Source organism: Sorex fumeus, unplaced genomic scaffold (genome assembly GCF_029834395.1).
Source record: "Sorex fumeus unplaced genomic scaffold, SorFum_2.1 ptg000052l, whole genome shotgun sequence".
Taxonomy (NCBI): domain Eukaryota; kingdom Metazoa; phylum Chordata; class Mammalia; order Eulipotyphla; family Soricidae; genus Sorex; species Sorex fumeus.
The window spans coordinates 1,100,781-1,118,054 of NW_026606109.1; the positions used below are offsets into that span (position 1 = coordinate 1,100,781).

General features: G+C 56.2%; 1 protein-coding gene across 1 annotated transcript in view; it reads right to left on the minus strand.

Annotated features, from left to right (window-relative positions):
• The window catches only part of AFDN (afadin, adherens junction formation factor), a 98,323-nt gene that overhangs the window by 18,892 nt on the left and 62,157 nt on the right, over positions 1-17,274 (minus strand). The window contains 3 exon segments of the mRNA XM_056124888.1: positions 9,520-9,606; positions 10,680-10,783; positions 16,691-16,889. Coding sequence (XP_055980863.1) covers positions 9,520-9,606; positions 10,680-10,783; positions 16,691-16,889 — 390 coding nt within the window.

Here is a 17,274-nt window from a genome sequence, read left to right on the forward strand (position 1 = left end):
CCAATCTCCCAGGACCCATAGCAGCGATGTTCACTGGAATGGACAATGAGCAGACGCTTCTGAGGTGGGCTCAGTTCTCAGTTTAAAGAACTGGGCATTCCGTGCCAGGCAAGTCCATGCTGATGAAGGTGTCCCAGAGACAGTGACTGTGACCCTGTGCGGTCACTGGACTCACAGAAGCACTGCATGCAAGCCCTACTCTCCCAGCAGAGGGCAGTGAAGAGGGCCTTCAGGGACCGGGGCAGGACAGCCAAGACTAGGCCCATCATGACCTGCCTGGGAGCCCAACTGCCACACAGCTCACCAGGAGGGAGCCAGCCTTCACCGTCTCCTGCAACAAGCACGCACGTCTGGAGGCAAGGCACTTCACACCATCTGGGACGCTTGTGTGGGGCGGAAACAGGACTGCACTCTGGAAAACCCGTCTTTCTCTGCTGCAGTTCCGAACCCAGGGCCTTGCTTCCTCTGACCCACTCCCACTCTCTGTGGATCCCTGCCACACACACAGCAGCCCTCTGCTGCCTGCTTGAGCATCCCAGACCCCTCTGGCCCCTCCAGAACCAAGTCCCTGGCAGCTGGACCTGCACAGCACTGCCACTGAGGCAGAGTCCACACAGGGCTGAGAGAGTCAGATTTCCACGCGAATGGGCCGTGTCTAAATGAACACATGGCGCAGCACTCAAGACACCCGCACTTTCTGAACCCGCTGTCGCCCTTGACAGAGAACACTGTCTCCTCAGCCTGGGTCACTCAGTGACACTTTCTCCTGGGCCCCGCATGGAGCTGGCGTCCTGCCTCAGAATCACAGGCTGTCAGCACAGGCAGCCTGCTGTGCTCCGACAGCCACCCCCTGGGCACGGGTCCCTGCAGTGACGCTGTAGCCGCCAAGAGCCCCTTCTGGTTTTCCTGATAGCTCAGGAGGAGGGAGCCACACTCAAGGCCTCTCACTGCCGCGTCTCCCCCGCACAGCAGGCCCATCGCAGGGTGCCTGTGTGTCACACAGCATGATCTACATCACGGAGTGCTGTCCTTGTCACTTAGATCACAACACCCATCCTTGAGTCAGAGTCCAGAGTCACCATTATTCAGGAGAAGCCAAGCAGCAAAATGGACAAAGCAGCATTTTCAGGAAAGTCACCAAGTATCCCCGAACCAGCGGCCCGGCCCTCCTTCCCCAGAGCTGTCCCTCTGTGAAGCCACCGCGGAGGAGGAAGGGCCTCCCTCCCATGGACAGGCAGTCAGCAGACTGCTCCCTTCTGGGAATCACCAAGAACGGAAGAGAGAAGTGCAGCTCTGCTCTCGCCAGGCTGCCTCCGTGGACTGCCCGCCAATCGCCACACGGGGAGATCCAGTCCCCACTTCTCCCAGACATGCACCCCCGGCTACGACTGTCATGGAGACTGGTCCTCGTGCTTCAAGGGAGCTTCAGAAACCTCTGAGCTGCTGCATGCAGAGCCATGCACTGCAAACACCAGAGCCAGAGGAAACCCTGGAGTGCTTCCAGGAAGCTGTGTCAGGAGGAAAGGGGTGAGCCTGGGGGAGGTTCCCTGAACCCAACAGGGACGGTGTGTGACAGCTCACCTGCCAGCAGGCACTACTCGAGCAGCATCACCCCGATGCCCGAGTCCTGCTGTGTCTGCTCTGCATTTGTGCCCCGCCCCCGCCCCCTGCCCTTCCAGAAGCACCCTCTGGCTCTCCTGCCCTGAGCCGCACAGGGGCCCGTGTTTCCTGCTTGGGAAGCCTTAGCCCGACTAGCCCGTGACTCCCAGGCTCACCCCACTGCCACCACCCATGGCCAGCCAAGGTTCTGGAATGCTCCTCCATCCAGCTGGCCAAGGAGGACTGGCACGGCGCCTGCAGCAAGGGCACCACCGCAGCTCATGGGTCCGAGACGCATGCAGCCACGGCTCACTTCTCCGGGGCAGGGAGGTGCCCACCCCGGGCCAGGGTAGCAGGCAGTGTTTTGACACGATGGGGATTCCTTCAGCTGAGCGGCCTGCCCGCCCTCTAAGCCCAGAGGAGTTCTGGCGTTAGTCTACCTGCTTGCCTTGAGGAAACAGGAGCCCAGAAGATGGGAGCCCATTTGGGGGCACTCCCGCGGGCATCTGCAAGGCAGGGGTGCTTGGGGATGAAGAGCAAAGCCCGCAGCGCCACAGCCCTCTGACAGAAGCACAGCACTGGCCCGAAAGGTCTGAGGAGGGAGGATCCGCCTCGCCCTCCCGAGCTGCCCACGCCTGGGCATCCAGGCCTGAGAGCGGGGCCAGTGCCCGCGGCGGGCCCTCCCTCCTTCCCTGAACCCCAACTACACTCCCCGGGTGTTCAGCCCAGTTGGAAGCAAGCCAGTGATGGGAACTGCAGATGAGGAAGTGCAGCTGGACTGGAAAATGTGTTCAGAAAGAAACGTAGATGAATGAGCTGCCAGATGGCAGCCCCCCCGGCCCCCTGCCTGTGTCCACTCTAAGGCAATGGAATGTCTTCTGTTCCCCCCACAGCTGCTTCTGTCTTGGGCATGAGGCCACCAGAACAACTTGGGAACTGCAGAGCCTTACAGGCCTGCCCCACATTCCTGAACACATACGAGGCTGCCCCAGCCTATGGCAACTGCGATCACGTCTGAAACCACCAAGAAGCGACGTCTTATTTCTACACGGTAAAGCGGGAGCTTATCCAGCCTGCACCCACTGCTACACCCACCAGGCTCAAGGGCCCCTCTTGCAGGTACTGGGGGGATTATGCATCACTGGGGCTCGAACCTGGGTCTCAGCAAAGTCTGTGCAGAGTCCCTTAAGCCACCACTCAAACCCCTACTTGGTCCAGACTGAAGAAACAAGGGGCTGTGATTGATGTAGGCAGGTAGTCAGGAGGGGCCTCATGGCACTGGAATTCCTAGGAAGTCATAAAACCAACAGCCCCAAGGCTGCAAAAAGCCCACCCTGTGGACACAGGAGCTAAGGCCTGATAAGACCCTCACCTGAGGCCGAAAGACCCAGAGAAGGCTGGAAGCCCCCTCCATGCTCCAGCAGGAAGAAGGCCAGGAAAGGAATTTCAGAGAGTACCATTACCACTCCCAACTCTACCCCCTTGGCAACCACCCTAGCGATGGACTCTTACCTAGCTAGAAGCCCCACGTAGGGAAGCTTGGGAGAAGCCCTATGAAAGTCAACTTGAACAAAGGAAGCACGCACATATGCTCCCAAGGGCTGCTCGTGTCCAAGCGGCCAGGCACGTGTGGTGCCCGAGCACATGTGTCACCTGCATCTCCCTCTCGAGATGCGTACCGGGCTCAGGCTGCCTTTAGGGAAGCCTGCGTTCTCTCTTAAGCATGTTACTTTCTCTTTTCCTCCCTCTCCTGTTGTCACTTCATTGCTCATTACTCCTGAAATTCTTTTCTGTAAGAAAGAAAAGGAAGGACCCAGAAGGCCTGGGTAAGGCCTAGGACTGGTTTTCCTTTCCCGCAAAGAGCAATTCCTTGCTCCAGCCTGAGTCTATGGCTAGAAACCGGGTCGTGGGGATCAACACCTCATGCCTGTCACAAAGAGAAGTTAAGTGGAAGCTGAGCAGGCAGCCACAAAGGCTGTCAGGCCACGGAGAACCAGCTTAAGAAGGCAGTAGACCTCCAGGCCACCCAGAATCCTGCGCCCAGAGTATCTGCGGCGCCCACAGTCTGAGTGGCAGGAAGCCTCTTCACCAGCCCATCAGTGGCTCTCCCTGGACACCTATTTAATCTACACAGTGCGTGCATGGAGTAGACTGAAGCACGCTGACACTTGTTTTCCACACGGACCCACACTGTCCACCCACACGCTATCCATGAGGACGTTGCCCACCCTGCAGTCTAACAAGCCAGCTTACACAGGCAGAAAGTGGAGAACCACCGGCCTAGAGGCGTCTAACCTGGTATCTGAAAAGACTGTTTCTAGGCTCCTGACCACTCACAAAAGGAATTCAGAATTACCACTATCTGGATCCTCCAATTCGCCTTGAGAAGGGGATCCGGGAGCACAAGTCCACGTCTCAAAGGCAGGAGTGCTGCTACCGACAACTCTGGCATTTAATCCCAAAGCCACACGCAGAAGCTCACAGCCAAAGCACATCCCCCCACGGTCCTGACAGGCCTGCCCGGACTCCAGGACTCCAGAACTGCAGGGCAGGGAGCTGGACGCTGGCTCAGGACAGGGAGACCTCAGAACCTGCTTCTCTCTCCCTTCAAAGCAGGCTGGTGGGCTGGGGGTGGGGTGAGCAAGCCGGGAAGGGGAGGAGCGGGCAGAGAAGTACCTGAAGTCTCCTCGACGGCACTCAGAATGGCAGGCCGGAGGCCCTCCCTCTCCCAGGGCAGAGCAGAGCAGAGACCCTCCCGGGGCGCGAGACCTGCGGAGCAGGGCACAGCAGCCTCCTCCCTCACCCAGGCAAGAGCCGAGTGCCCGGCCAGGTGTGCTCACCTGGAGCAGAGCCCGGGCAGAAAGCAGCTCTGCGTCAACCCTTCCAGCAGCCGCCTGGCCTGGGCGTGTGGGAGGAGGCGATGATTAATAGCATGAAAACAGCATTACCACACAGTCCAAACAAAAGGCAGGAGGAAGCCAGCCCGGCGCCCCCGCGGCCTCAGCTCAGCCCATTGTTCCCAGCCGGGCAAGGAGGCAGCGGTGGGAGCTACAGGTCCGAAAACAATCGCGGGACGGGGGGAGCTCTGGGCCCAGGAGCACTGAAAACTCATCAGGCAGTGCTGGAGATGGCTTCTTCCGGCCGGACACGCACGGCTGACCCCCGCCTCAGCCCACTCTGGAGCACCCACAGCATCCCGGGAGCTTGCTCCCTCCGTTGGCAATTACACAGAGACAGGCCAGCCCCAAGGGGCTCCTGGCCAAGGGTTCAGGCGATCAGAAAACTAAAGCACGGCCTGAAGAAAGGAAGTTCCCTGCCGCCAGCCAAAGGAGCCCCAAAGTGCACAGGCTGGACCACCCCCGCCCCCGCCCCCCCTTCCCCCTGGGAGATTCGGGACCGAGGCCAAGTGGAGCCCTGAGTGGCCCAGCCCCATAGAACAAGGGAGGAGTGCACGGGAGAGAAACTTGAGCAGGTTCAAAGCCCACGGAGAGGACAAGGAAGAGCTGAAGTTCAAAGTCCAGAGCACTGCATCCTACCGGTTGCTCCCTCCACGCACAGGCCTTTTCTCTTTCCTGTTTGCTTAAGGACATTTTACTCCACATGTCCTGTCTCCTCCTGAGCAGGACGAGTTGGCACTGGCTGTCCTTCCTGCAGCGGGTGGCCCTCAACCCTGCCTGAGGCCACAGCTCTTGAGACCCCGTGGGAACCACAGCTCTCAAGACTGCGGGCACGGGGGAGGCTGTTCGTGGTTCTCACCATGCACTGATCAAGGGGCTCAGGTGCAGTCTGCTAGCTGCCTGAGGGGGAGGTGGGACCCTGTGCAGTGCAGGTACTGGCCCAGCCATCAGCTCAGTCCCACTGCTCATCACCCCCGACCCTGCCCCACACCTTCCCCACACCTTCCCAGGGGAGACAGAGAAAGTCAAGCTGGAGGCAGTGTGCTCTCCCCAGAGGCTCCACAAACATCCCCCTCACTCTGCAAACGCAGGTAAAGCCCTGGGCAGACTCTGCGCTGGGCTCCCACATGACAGGTCGAGCTTGTCCGCTTCCGGGACCCCAGAACAAAAGCAACCCTGCGCCCCCCCCCCCCCATATTTTCTCCCCTCCCCACAGGGGGCACGCAGTACTAAAGAAGACTCTGAGGTATCTGAGCGAGCTCTCGGACACACCACAGAGGGCCAGGGAGGTATGATCCCCAGCCTGTCAACTGCCCCATCAGGTCCCTGCAGACTGCAAGGGTGACCAGTTTCTACAGAGTCTGGAACTGACCCTGCAGTCTGACCCGACAGGACACACAACAGGCCACAGCAAAATTCACGCCCACTTCCACACAAGTCACACTCGCCTTTTTCCAACAAGAACAGTTCTTACGGTTTTCTGCTAAAATCTTTCCACTCCTAACAAACAAGCATGCAGGGCCAAGGCCATTTCCTCCAGCGTGGCAGAAGGTGGCTCTGTTCATGCAGAGGAACTGCCAACCTCGGAGCCCTCTGACAACTACACCTGTGTGGGCTGGCCAGGGCCAGGGCGAGCACACCACAGGCGCGGAGTGCTCCCAACTCCACCTCACTGCTTTCAGGAACAGAATCCTTGCTCCAAGCCAAGGAAAATTTAAGGACTTAAACAGGACAGCGAGCTGAAAGGCCCAGACTAGAGTCTGTTCCACACTGCTCAGCTGGTCATTTTGAAGCAAGATGATGATCCCACGTGCTTTATCAAGTGTCCTTTCTACCTTTACTTCTAGAAAACCCGACAGGACGCCGCAGCCAGGGCAGCCCCCTCCTCCACCGCAGCCGGTGTCTCCGGTAGGAGAGCAGACAGAGGCGGCCTGTCTCGGCTCTGGGAGGGCTGCGCGGCTGGCTCCTGGCTCCGCGGGGAGTTGCCTCATGAGCGTTAATGATCGACAGGTTGGAGCAAGTGGCCGCGGGAGGAAAGGCATTCTCGGGCTCCCAGAGCCGTGCAACGCCCCGGGCCAGCGCCCCAGCACTCACCGCCTGCTCCAGCCTCCCGACCACAGAGAACCACATTGTGATCTCTGCCACACAACTTCTCGAACCGAAACCAGCAGCCGCGCCGCCCTCCGCGTTTCCACACCACGACACAGCTGGTCCTCCAAGCCGGTATTTCCAGCAGTCTGCGCGGCGCGGGGCATGGGGCGGCACTTATCAGCGCAAACAGACCAAGGCAATGCTCTGCGCTTGCGAAACCCAGCAGCTCTGGCTTTCCTCACTTGCACTTTATTAAAGTTTAAAAAGAGCTGGAAAAACAAAAAGAAGGCAACTGTTTGTAGTTTTGGAATCCAGAGTAAACAGGAAGCACCAGGCCGTCCCGCAGACGAGCAAGAAGTAGCAGACGAAATGTCCCCCACGGCAATGTTTTAAAAAGTGAACCACACCCAGAGACTGTTCCAAGCATCTGGATTTCATAGAACAGGGGCAGCAGGAAACGAGGGCCAGGCTCGGAGCAGAAGGCCACACCGACACAGGAAGGGGCAGGCCAGCCCAGACCACGCGCGCCGCCAGACGGGGCTTCCACATGGCGACCCTTGGGAGGAGGGCAGAGGACAGAGCTCCAGGGCGCAGGAACAGGTTCGAGCCGCAGGTGCAGGCTGCAACGGCCAGAGGCGGAGCAGGACCTGCCCGAGTGGCCGGCCCAGCTGCTCTCAGCACCTCACCGGGCTCCGTACTCCACGGCCTGCAGCCAGGCTGCCCCTCGGAGCCACAGGTGCGGGGAGCAGCAAGGCCGGAGACCCCGCTCCCGCGTTTCTGACAGGTGCAGGGCCGCTCTGAGAAGGGGCCTACAGCTCCTTCCTCCCGGGCAGCGGGCCACACCTCCCTGCCCCACGCCCATTCCGGAAAGAATCACTCTCCCTTCTCTAACCAGCAGAAGGCACCCCCGGACCCAAGGCCAGACCCCAGAGCCGCCCCTCTGGGAACACGGCCCAGGACAGGGCTTCGGAATGCTTCACTCACAGCCCGCGGGCCGAATGGAGACAACTCAGTCCCAGGGTGGCCGGGTCTGCCCAAGGTCTGGTGGAAGGGGCTCCCAGGCACCTCTCGGTGCCAACCTCAGCACTAGCTCATGGAAGTTACCCACCACTTCTCTGTTCTCTGCCTGAGACTGATACCGTGTCCACCTGGCACCTGGCAGTCCCTGGGGAATGCCACAGGTGGCCCCCAAAAACCCCAGGAACAGAGCCTGGCAGATGAGACGCATCGGTGGCAAGGGGCTGAGATGGCACCCTCAAGGTGGGAGACAGACGACCCACCACAGAAAGCCCTTTGCCCTGTGCCAGCCTGCCAACTCCTGGGCTGGCCGGCTGGCCGGCCTGCCAAGGCCCTGCCCCGGGCTCCAGAGTGGAGTCACATGTGCCCTGACCACCGGAAGCCAGAGTATGGCCAGGCTCCTTCACTGGCCTTCACTGGGCCCAGCCTCTGTGGGGCTCTCGCGAGGGAAGAACCAGGTCAGGCGACCTCTGCCCGCGGTGCCAGCTTGCCTGCCTGAGCCCAGCTCCACAAGTGGCTCCCCGAAGGGTATGGGCGCTCTGGGGTCCAGCCTTGGGTGCACAGCCCCTCGGGCAGAGGACACAACCCCCTCTACAGACAGGACCCCCAGCGAATTCTTTTCTGTCGCTGTACCCTGCCCCAGAGGAACCCACGCTGCTCCTCGGGAAATGTCTGCAAAGACCAGAATCCAGAAGAGGTGGAGCCTTGACAAGATCCACTGTCGGGTCAGGAAGGGGGGTGGTACCACTGAACCCACTTCCAGCACCCAACGGCACGGCACCGGGATGTGGAGCCCGCAGCCCCCACCAAGGGCAGTGCGTTCCACTGCCCCGTCCTGCCACAGAGGCTTCTCTCCCAGGCGGGAAACCAGATCACAGGGAAACGCTCCCCTCTGGACCTGGCTTCTCCCTCCACCCACCTTCCCTGTGGGGTGGCATCGGGCCCCTGACTTCCACCTCCCACAGCCGCTCAGTTCTCAGCTCTGATGCCAGAGAAGCTGGGGTGGAGGCTGTGTCCAGAGGGCCACAGCAAGCACACAGCAGCCCTGGCCTGAGGGGGCTGTGCCGGCAGGGCCTGGACAGCTCAGGGAGGCAAGACGGGCGCATGCGCACGCCCACAGCAGCGCACGGCTATGGCTTCCGTGCAGAGACACCCCTGCCAGCCTCTGCCAGCCAGGGGCTCTGGCTTCCCTGGCGGGCTCCCTCAGAACCCCACTGCTGCCCCAGGCTCTCCAAAGGACCCACCAGCCGCTCTGCGCCCTGCCCTCCGGATCCTGTCAGCAGATGCTGTGCTGCCCGCGCGCGACATGCCCGCTTCCTCTGACCAGGTCCACTGTTCTCATGGACACAGCCCTGGGCGAGCACGAGGTGCAGCCTCGGCCCACATGGTGCGGGGCTGCCCTCCAGTCTGCAGGACGCCTGCTGTGCACAAGCAGGCCAGAGGGACGCCAGCACCCTCCACAGCCCGCAGAGGCAAGGACACAGCACTCTCCAGGCCACTGGTCATGCCCACCCGGGGTCTGGGGGACAAGCAAGAAGTGCCAAGGAGCACGCACTACAGCCAAGCACGCGGCAGGTCTGATGTCGTGCTTCTGCATCTGCCGTTCTCTCACAAGGAACTGCTAACCCTCTGCAGGGAGCAGAGTCCGGAACAGGAGGGGGCGCTCGGGTGACGCAGAGGTGGGTGCTGGTCACACACTCGGGATCAAACGCTCAATGCGGCCAGGAGGAGTTCCCAGGCACAGAGCGGAAATCTGACCGACCAAAGCGGGAGACCTGCACATGCAGGCGCCCTGAGGCCCGGCCCCTGGAGGCCGTCAGGGTCTGCTATGGCTCTCGCTCTCACCCCTGCGCACCTGCACTCAGCACGCAGGCCTGGACACCTGGGCCACGTGCACATGCATGCTGAGGCCTACCTTGGCCGCCACGATGCTCAGTCCCATTCCATTCTGCTTCTTCAGGGTCACGGTGATGATTTCCGGCTCTTTCCTCAGAGGCTGGGCCTAAAGGGAAGAACAAAGGTTTACTCCCCAGATGGAAGGCCACAGCTCCTCCTGGTCATCGTACACCTGTTCGAACCTGCTCGGCTGAGCCAACAGGGCAGCCAGCACACACCGCACGTACCTGCATGCACCAGGCTCGCACTCTGCTCTAAGCTATGAACGAAAGCATTCAACTGCTCACTCAGCCCTGCTTCATACCCGGGCTGCGCCACAAACAAGAGCACCCACTGTTTACCAGCTTTGTTCCATGCACAGGGCTGCAACCCCACATGGGCTCAATATACTAAGGGTGGGGGTCGCAAAAAGTTTGGCGATTGTGAAAGGCTTCTGATTGCACAATGACTAAAAATGATTTTAAAAGTGCCATGTCAGGATCCTAGGCATTTTCGCAGGACTGCTCAGGCACATCACCCAGCGAAAAGCAGTCACTGTGAATGAGAGACGCTGAAGAAGCCCTGAATTACAAAGCTTCATCAGTGGAAAAACTCAGCTCTCAGTACTCAGAAGGAAACCAAGCACAAAACAGATGCGTTTCTGCCAAAGACAAAACTGCGTGCGAGAGAGCTCACGCGGCTGAACACAAGCTCCGCTGAGATGCCTGGGTTCAATCTCCGGCACCATATGGTCCTTTGGGCACAGAGCTGAGACAAGGCCCCAAGCATCACATGGCTGTGGCCCAAAGGTAACAATAAGGAAAAAAAAACTGTTGTGGTGAAATTTTGCAGCGAAACAGGCTGCCGTTTTCCTGTGTATTTAGAACATGCACTTACACTCACGATTTTTAAAGGTACCTTTTTCATGGAGAGAGGAAAGCTGAGCTAACTCAGTGTTGTCTCAGGGCTACGACTGCTTGGCAGTGCTCGAGGGACCACACGATGCAAGACTTAAAACTAGAGCTAGGTGTGTGCAAGACCAGAGCCTTACTCCCTGGGCTCTTCTCTGGTCCCCCATGTTACCATCTTCGCGGCCTGTCTATGGAAAGGCGGCTCTGAGCTGGGAATGCACAGCTCTCGTGCCTCAGCAAAGGGCTGGTTCCACCCCGAGCAGACGCCCTCCCCAGCCCCGGCACTTGCCAGTTCTGCACTCTCCCGTGTGAGGTGGCTCTCGTAATCTGCGCCTTCGAAGTATATTGTCCACGTGCCCGGCGATCGTGTGTGAGGAATCAACCTGCAAAACCCTGAAGAGAAAACAAGCAACTGGCCATCAGAAGCAAGGCTCAATCTCTGCAGGCCACAGACACACCGTTCTCAAGGGGACACCAACCTCCTGGCTGATACTCCTGGGGTCTTTTTGGCCGTGGATTCTCTTCCCTTCCCCTTCACCTGGGTCCTGGCCACCTCCACACTGAGGTGGTGGCCCACATCCATAACCTGCACCTCTGATGCTGCCTGCTGCTCCCTGTACCTTGCACTGTGTGGCCATGTAAGCTGCACTCATCACACCTCACACTGCCCACACTCTGTCTTCCTGTGAGGAACCCACACTCTCGGAACTCTGGTCACCACCAAGGACTTCATGCTATTACTATCTTACTTGAGCTCCGTTCACCTATCCCATAGAAAGCTCTCAAAAGGCAGTGGTGAGGGCTGGAGCAATATCACAGCGGGTAGGGCATTTGCCTTGCACGCGGCCGACCCGGGTTCAAATCCCAGCATCCCATATGGTCCCCTGAGTACCGCCAGGGGTAATTCCTGAGTGCAGAGCCAGGGGTAACCCTTGTGCATCACCGGGTGTCACCCAAAAAGGAGGAAAAAGAAAAAAAGGCAGTAATGGAGCTAAGGAACCATACCGCCCTGTGGCTGGAGGGAGAGTACAGTGGAAGGGTGCTTGTCTAGTACACGGCCCACCAGGGTTTGCTCCCCGGCACCCCGTATGGACCCCAAAGTCCTCCAGCAGTGATTCCTGAGTGCAGAGCCAGAAGTAGGCCCTGAGCACCACGGGGTGTGGTCCAGAAACAAAACCAACCAAACCGGAGAACCTTAAATCATAGCCTGAGGAGAGGAAGGGAGTAGCCCCATGACACACACCAAGCCTCCAAATCGCAAACCAAAAATGGGAAAAGAGTCACTGGGTGAGGACCAGCAGGGAAGGCAAAGAGCAGCACACAGCCCAGCCCCTCAGAGAACTCACACAGGGGTGAACAACACAGATTCACCCCGGCAGAGCAGACACAATGGGACGCTGCATCGGAGACCCCCCAAGCTCAGAGTGAAGGTTCAGCACAGAATACCTTCACTCGACCAGTACAAACCAACTCGCTGACCTCTCAGACATGCCTTTAGGACACCAGAAAGAGGATGTTTAGTGAGTACAGAGAAACGAAGATACAGGCCATCATAAAGTAAAAGATAGTATGAGAGCAGAACTGAGAAAACAACAGTCAAAAGTGAAAGAACTAGAGTATGAATGGCAAAATAAACTCAATGGAAGGCCTCAGCAGCAGAGTAATAACAGCTGAGGGGAAAAAATCCAAGATGAGATGACAGAAACCTCTAGAAAACAAAAGATGTGAACACATATACAAAGGAATAAACAGCAAACCATTAAGCTATGGGATGAAGTCAAGAGTAACATTATGAGCACCAAAGTTCCTGGGGAAGAGAAAAGTGAATCTGATGAAAATGCACTTGTGAAATAAATCACAGATGAGAATCTCTTGGAGCTGGGGGCTAGGGAGATAGTGGGGCGGGTGGGGTGCCTGCTTTGCACAGGGCTGACCTGGGTTTGACCCCAGCACCCTATCCAGGAGTGACCCATCAGTACAGAGTCAGGAAAAAGCCCTGAGCACTGCTGGGAATGGCACCAAAACAAAATGTCTACAAAAATATGACTTTCCCAGAGTGACCTGCCCTGAGATCCAAGAAGCCCAAAGGGTTCCAGCAAAAACAAACCCAAATAGAAAAACTCTGAGACAAGTCATAATCAAAATGATGAAAGCCAAAGACGGAGATCAAATACAGAAAGCAGTGAGATCAAAGGAGGGACTGACATACAAGGAACTCCCGTAAGATTCACAGCAGGTCTATCAAATGAAACTCAATGGGCCAGAAGAGAATGGCAGGGCATAGTAAGAACATGCAATGAAATGACCGTCACCAAGAATATCCTCTCCACGAGATTATCATTCCAGTTGGAAGGAATGGTACAAAGCTTACTGACAAGCAGTGCCTTAAAAAGATCATAGCCTTGAAGTCAGTTTTGCAAAATGCATAAAGAAAACTTCTTTAAGAGAAAAGATAAGACTAACATACATTAATTTCTATAAAATGATGACAATAAACCCCCGAATGGCAAAAAAGCACATGAGAAAATGCTTTACATCATTAATCATCAGGGAGATGTAGATCAAAACCACAATGAGATACCATCTCACACCTCAGAGACTGGCCCACATTCAAAAGAACGAAAGCAACTGATGCTGGCGCGGATGTGGCGAGAAAGGGACACTCCTTCACTGTTGGTGGGAATGTCCACTGGTTCAGCCCTTCTGGAAAACAGTATGGACATTTCTCAAAAAATTAGAAACTGAGCTCCCATTTGACCCAGCAATGCCACTCCTGGGAATATATCCCAGAGAGGCAAAAATGTATAGTCGAAGTGACATCTGCACTTGTTTGTCCATTGCAGCACTCTTTACAATAGCCAGAAACTGGAAGAAACCTGAGTGCCCAAGAACAGATGACTGGTTAAAGAAACTTTGGTACATCTACACAATGGCGTACTATGTAGCTGTTAGAAAAGATGAAGTCATGAAATTTACATACAAGTGGTACAATATGGAAAGTATCATGCTAAGCGAAATGAGTCAGAAAGAGAGGGATAGACATAGAAAGACTGCATTCATCTGGGGGATATAAAGTAACAAAGTATGAGATTAATACCCAAGAATAGCTGAGATCAGCACCAGGAGTAATCACTCCATAGCTTAAGAGGCCAGGCGGGCATTCTAGGGGAAAGGGCAGCTCAGATAGAGAAGGGAGCACCAAATAAAGGGTGTTTGGAGGATCCTCCCAGGAGGGGAGATGCATGTCAAAAGTAGACTATGGACTGAACATGTTTGTCACTCAATGCCTCTTTTGCAGACCACAACACCCAAAAGGAGAGAGAGAACACAAGGGAATGCCCTGCCACAGAGGCAGGGTGGGATGGGGGGGATGGGGGTGGGAGGGATATTATCCATGGTGGTGGAAAATGGGCACTGGTGGAGGGATGGGTATTTGATCATTGTATAATCGAAACCCAAGCACAAAAATTTGTAAATCAACAACTGTACCTCATGGTGTTTCACTAATAAAGTGAAGTAAAGTAAAGGCCGTCCCGTTGATCATCGATTTGCTCGAGCGGGCCCAGTAACGTCTCCATTGGAGACTTTGTTGTTACTGTGTCTGGCATATCGAATACGTCACGGGGAGCTTGCCAGGCTCTGCCGTGCGGGCGAGATACTCTCGGTAGCTTGCCGGGCTCTCCGAGAGGGGCTGAGGAATCGAACTCGGGTCGGCCATGTTGGCTGCGTGCAAGGCAAACGCCCTACCACTGTGCTATCGCTTCAGCCATTAGAACTTTAGTGTCATCTAAGTTTTTTTCTCATTAAAATATATAAAATGTTCTAATATTGTATGACTAAAATCTAATCATGAAAGCTTTGTAACTGTATCTCTCATGGTGATTCAATTTATATATAATGTTATATATGTTATATATGATAAAAAATATATATCAAAATATAGTAAGCTATTATATATAACATACTATATAATAACAAAAGCCGGCTGGAGCGATATAGCACAGCGGTAGTGCATTTGCCTTGCACGCAGCCAACATGGCCGACCCGAGTTCGATTCCTCCGCCCCTCTCGGAGAGCCCGGCAAGCTACCGAGAGTATCTCGCCCGCACGGCAGAGCCTGGCAAGCTCCCCGTGACGTATTCGATATGCCAAACACAGTAACAACAAGTCTCATGATGGAGATGTTACTGGGCCCGCTCAAGCAAATCGATGATCAACGGGAGGGCCTTTACCTTTACCTTTTCACTAATAAAAAGAAAAAAAAAAACCTTTATTTTAATCTCACTCAATGTCAATGGCCTGACCAATTAAGAGACATAATGGAATAATGGATCAGAAAACTAAAGTTAATTTTCTGCTGCCTATAAGAGATGTCTGAACCATCATGGTAAATACTCAAAATCAAAGGCTGGAAAACAAGCTTACAGGCAAGCAATGCCCTGAAAAAGGCCGGGGAGGCCATACTTCTATCAGACAACACAGACTTCAAATTTTAAAACCTTCCTTTCTTGGTTTTGGGGCCTCACGGCAGTGTTCAAGGCTTTCCCCTGGCTCTTCACTCAGAGCTCGCTCTTGGTGGTGCTCTGGGGACCATATGGGGAGGACAGGATCAAACGTTGGTCGGCCACATGCAAAGCAAGTGCCTTACCCTTTATACTTTCACCCTGGCCCCCAACAGAGGAGATGGTCATTTCTTAATGACTAAGGAACTGATGCATGTAGAAGACTCACACTCACTGAAATCCGATCATGAATAGCTTTGTAGTGGTCTATCTCACAGTGACTCAATAAAAAAGTTAAAAAAAAAAAACTTATACTCTTAAACATAACGATGCACATAACGATGGATCACAGAGAATTCAAAACAATGCAAATGGGCATGAAGGAAGCTACTGACAGCAACTCAGTAATAGTAAGAGACTTTCAAAGTCCTCATTCACTGCCAGATAGATCAAGGAGGCAAAGACTCGACAAGGAAAAGTAACCAGTGACACAAAGGAAGGACAGCTGTCAGCCTGTGTCCCTCCAGGGACTCTGCCAGTACTCTGAGTGGGATCAGCCCCTCTGAAGCGTCTGCTCAATCTTCCCACCATCCACAGTTAGTAATGCTGTGGATGCAGCAGTGCCAGGCATGGCAAGACAGACATACGCCTGAGCATTCTACACAGGAAGAAGACATCTGTCCTGAACAAGCCTCATCACTCCCAAGTGAGCCGCTCTCCGCTGAGCCAGACCTGTGATTATTCTCCAAGGTTCTCTGACCTTTGGCACCAGAGGGCGCCTCAGCAGACTGGCTTTCAGGGTGTGTGCTGCCCACGAGACTGGAACTCCAGCCCACGTTCCACAGGCGGGCTCTCTGGTGCCATCCTGAGACTTGGGCCACGGGTCAGTGGCAGAAGCACAGATGTCACAGACATCACTGGTGCCCGTGAGGACAGGGTTAACTAGGAAGGGCTCCTGCTGCATGTGACAGAACTGACCACCACCTCCTTGCTACTGACAGAGGACTCCCACTGCCAGGCCCCTGAGCTGGGAGCTCCTGTCATTCTTCTGCCCGGGGTCCAGTTCCAGCCCTCCCTGACTGAACCACCCCTGCAGACATAGCTCTCGTGCCGGAGAGAACACCTGACGCTGCAGGAGGGGCCACTGTGAAAAGAGCCTGAGCCTTGCTCCCAGCCAAAACCCCAGAGGAAGACAAGCTAGTCCCTGCGGCAGAGGGAAAGCGCTGAAGGCAGAGCCCACTGCCGAGGCGCAGTCACCCACCTGAACCCAACTTCCAGTGAGTTCAGGAAGTGCCAGCAACGGCGTGTCAAGCAGAGTCCCAAACTCTGGGTCTGTTTTCGGCTCGTCTGAGTCCCATTATCAAGAAAGTAGCAAGTGGAACTGCGCTTCGCCTTCTCTCCCAAGGCTGTGCTGTGCTCCACCCCGGAATTTCACAGAGACCCCCAACAAGGACACGCGTGGCAGGTTGTGAGGCCAAGTCCTATAGCAGCCCAAACCCCACAGCACCCTAACCCACAGCTCCCCAAGCCCCACAGCACCCTCCCCCGTCAGGGACCTTCCGCAGCAATACTGCTGGGCTGCCCGCAGGCCCCCAGAGTAAGGCGGCGCGCGGCAGGCAGGCTCGCGGCATCCACAGGAGGAGAGCAGCCGCAGCCACTGGCTACAGCAAGTCCGGGAGACCAGGACAGCGCGGCACCCCGAGGACAGGCCTTGGCTCTGACCCTCCTGAGGTCTGTTTCGGTCCCCCTCCTGGAAGGACGCTGGCCCCAGGAAACACTCTGCCCCTCCCCTGCTCACCGCGCTGGCACAGAGGGTCCAGGAACTCCTGCAGGCCGCTGGGGAGGTTCCTGACGACATCACAGGAGTAGCCGTCCTCAGGCAGCAGGAAGGGCAGCTGCAGGTCGGGGTCCTCCTCCAGCTGCACCTCCCGGCCGTCGCTGCGGGCCAGCTCATCGGCCGTGTTCTCTGCCACGGCCACCACGTTCTCAATCAGATCCTGCTTGGGAACCGGATCAGAGGTCAAAGTGGGGCCACGCAAGCAGCCAGAGGCAGTCGCCCACATGCACCACAAGTCCAACCCTACAAGGAAGGGGGTTAGGCAAGCAACGGGCACACTGTGCACAGAGGCTCCTCAACACAAGCCCCATCGCCAAAGAGGGTGCTTGGCCCTTCCCCAACGTCACCCCTTTTCCCTTGCATAAACCCGAATACATCTCTAGCGGCAGCTTCCAGACTTGCTTTCTCAGTTACAGGTTTCTGGACGGGCTGGTCTAAACTGTTGTTACAATCACATACCACAGCACAGCAAGCTCCACCCCGGGCTCTAGAACAGCTCCTCCCTAGGTGAGAGAGCAGACTCCTCCCCAGGCCCTGGAGCAGGC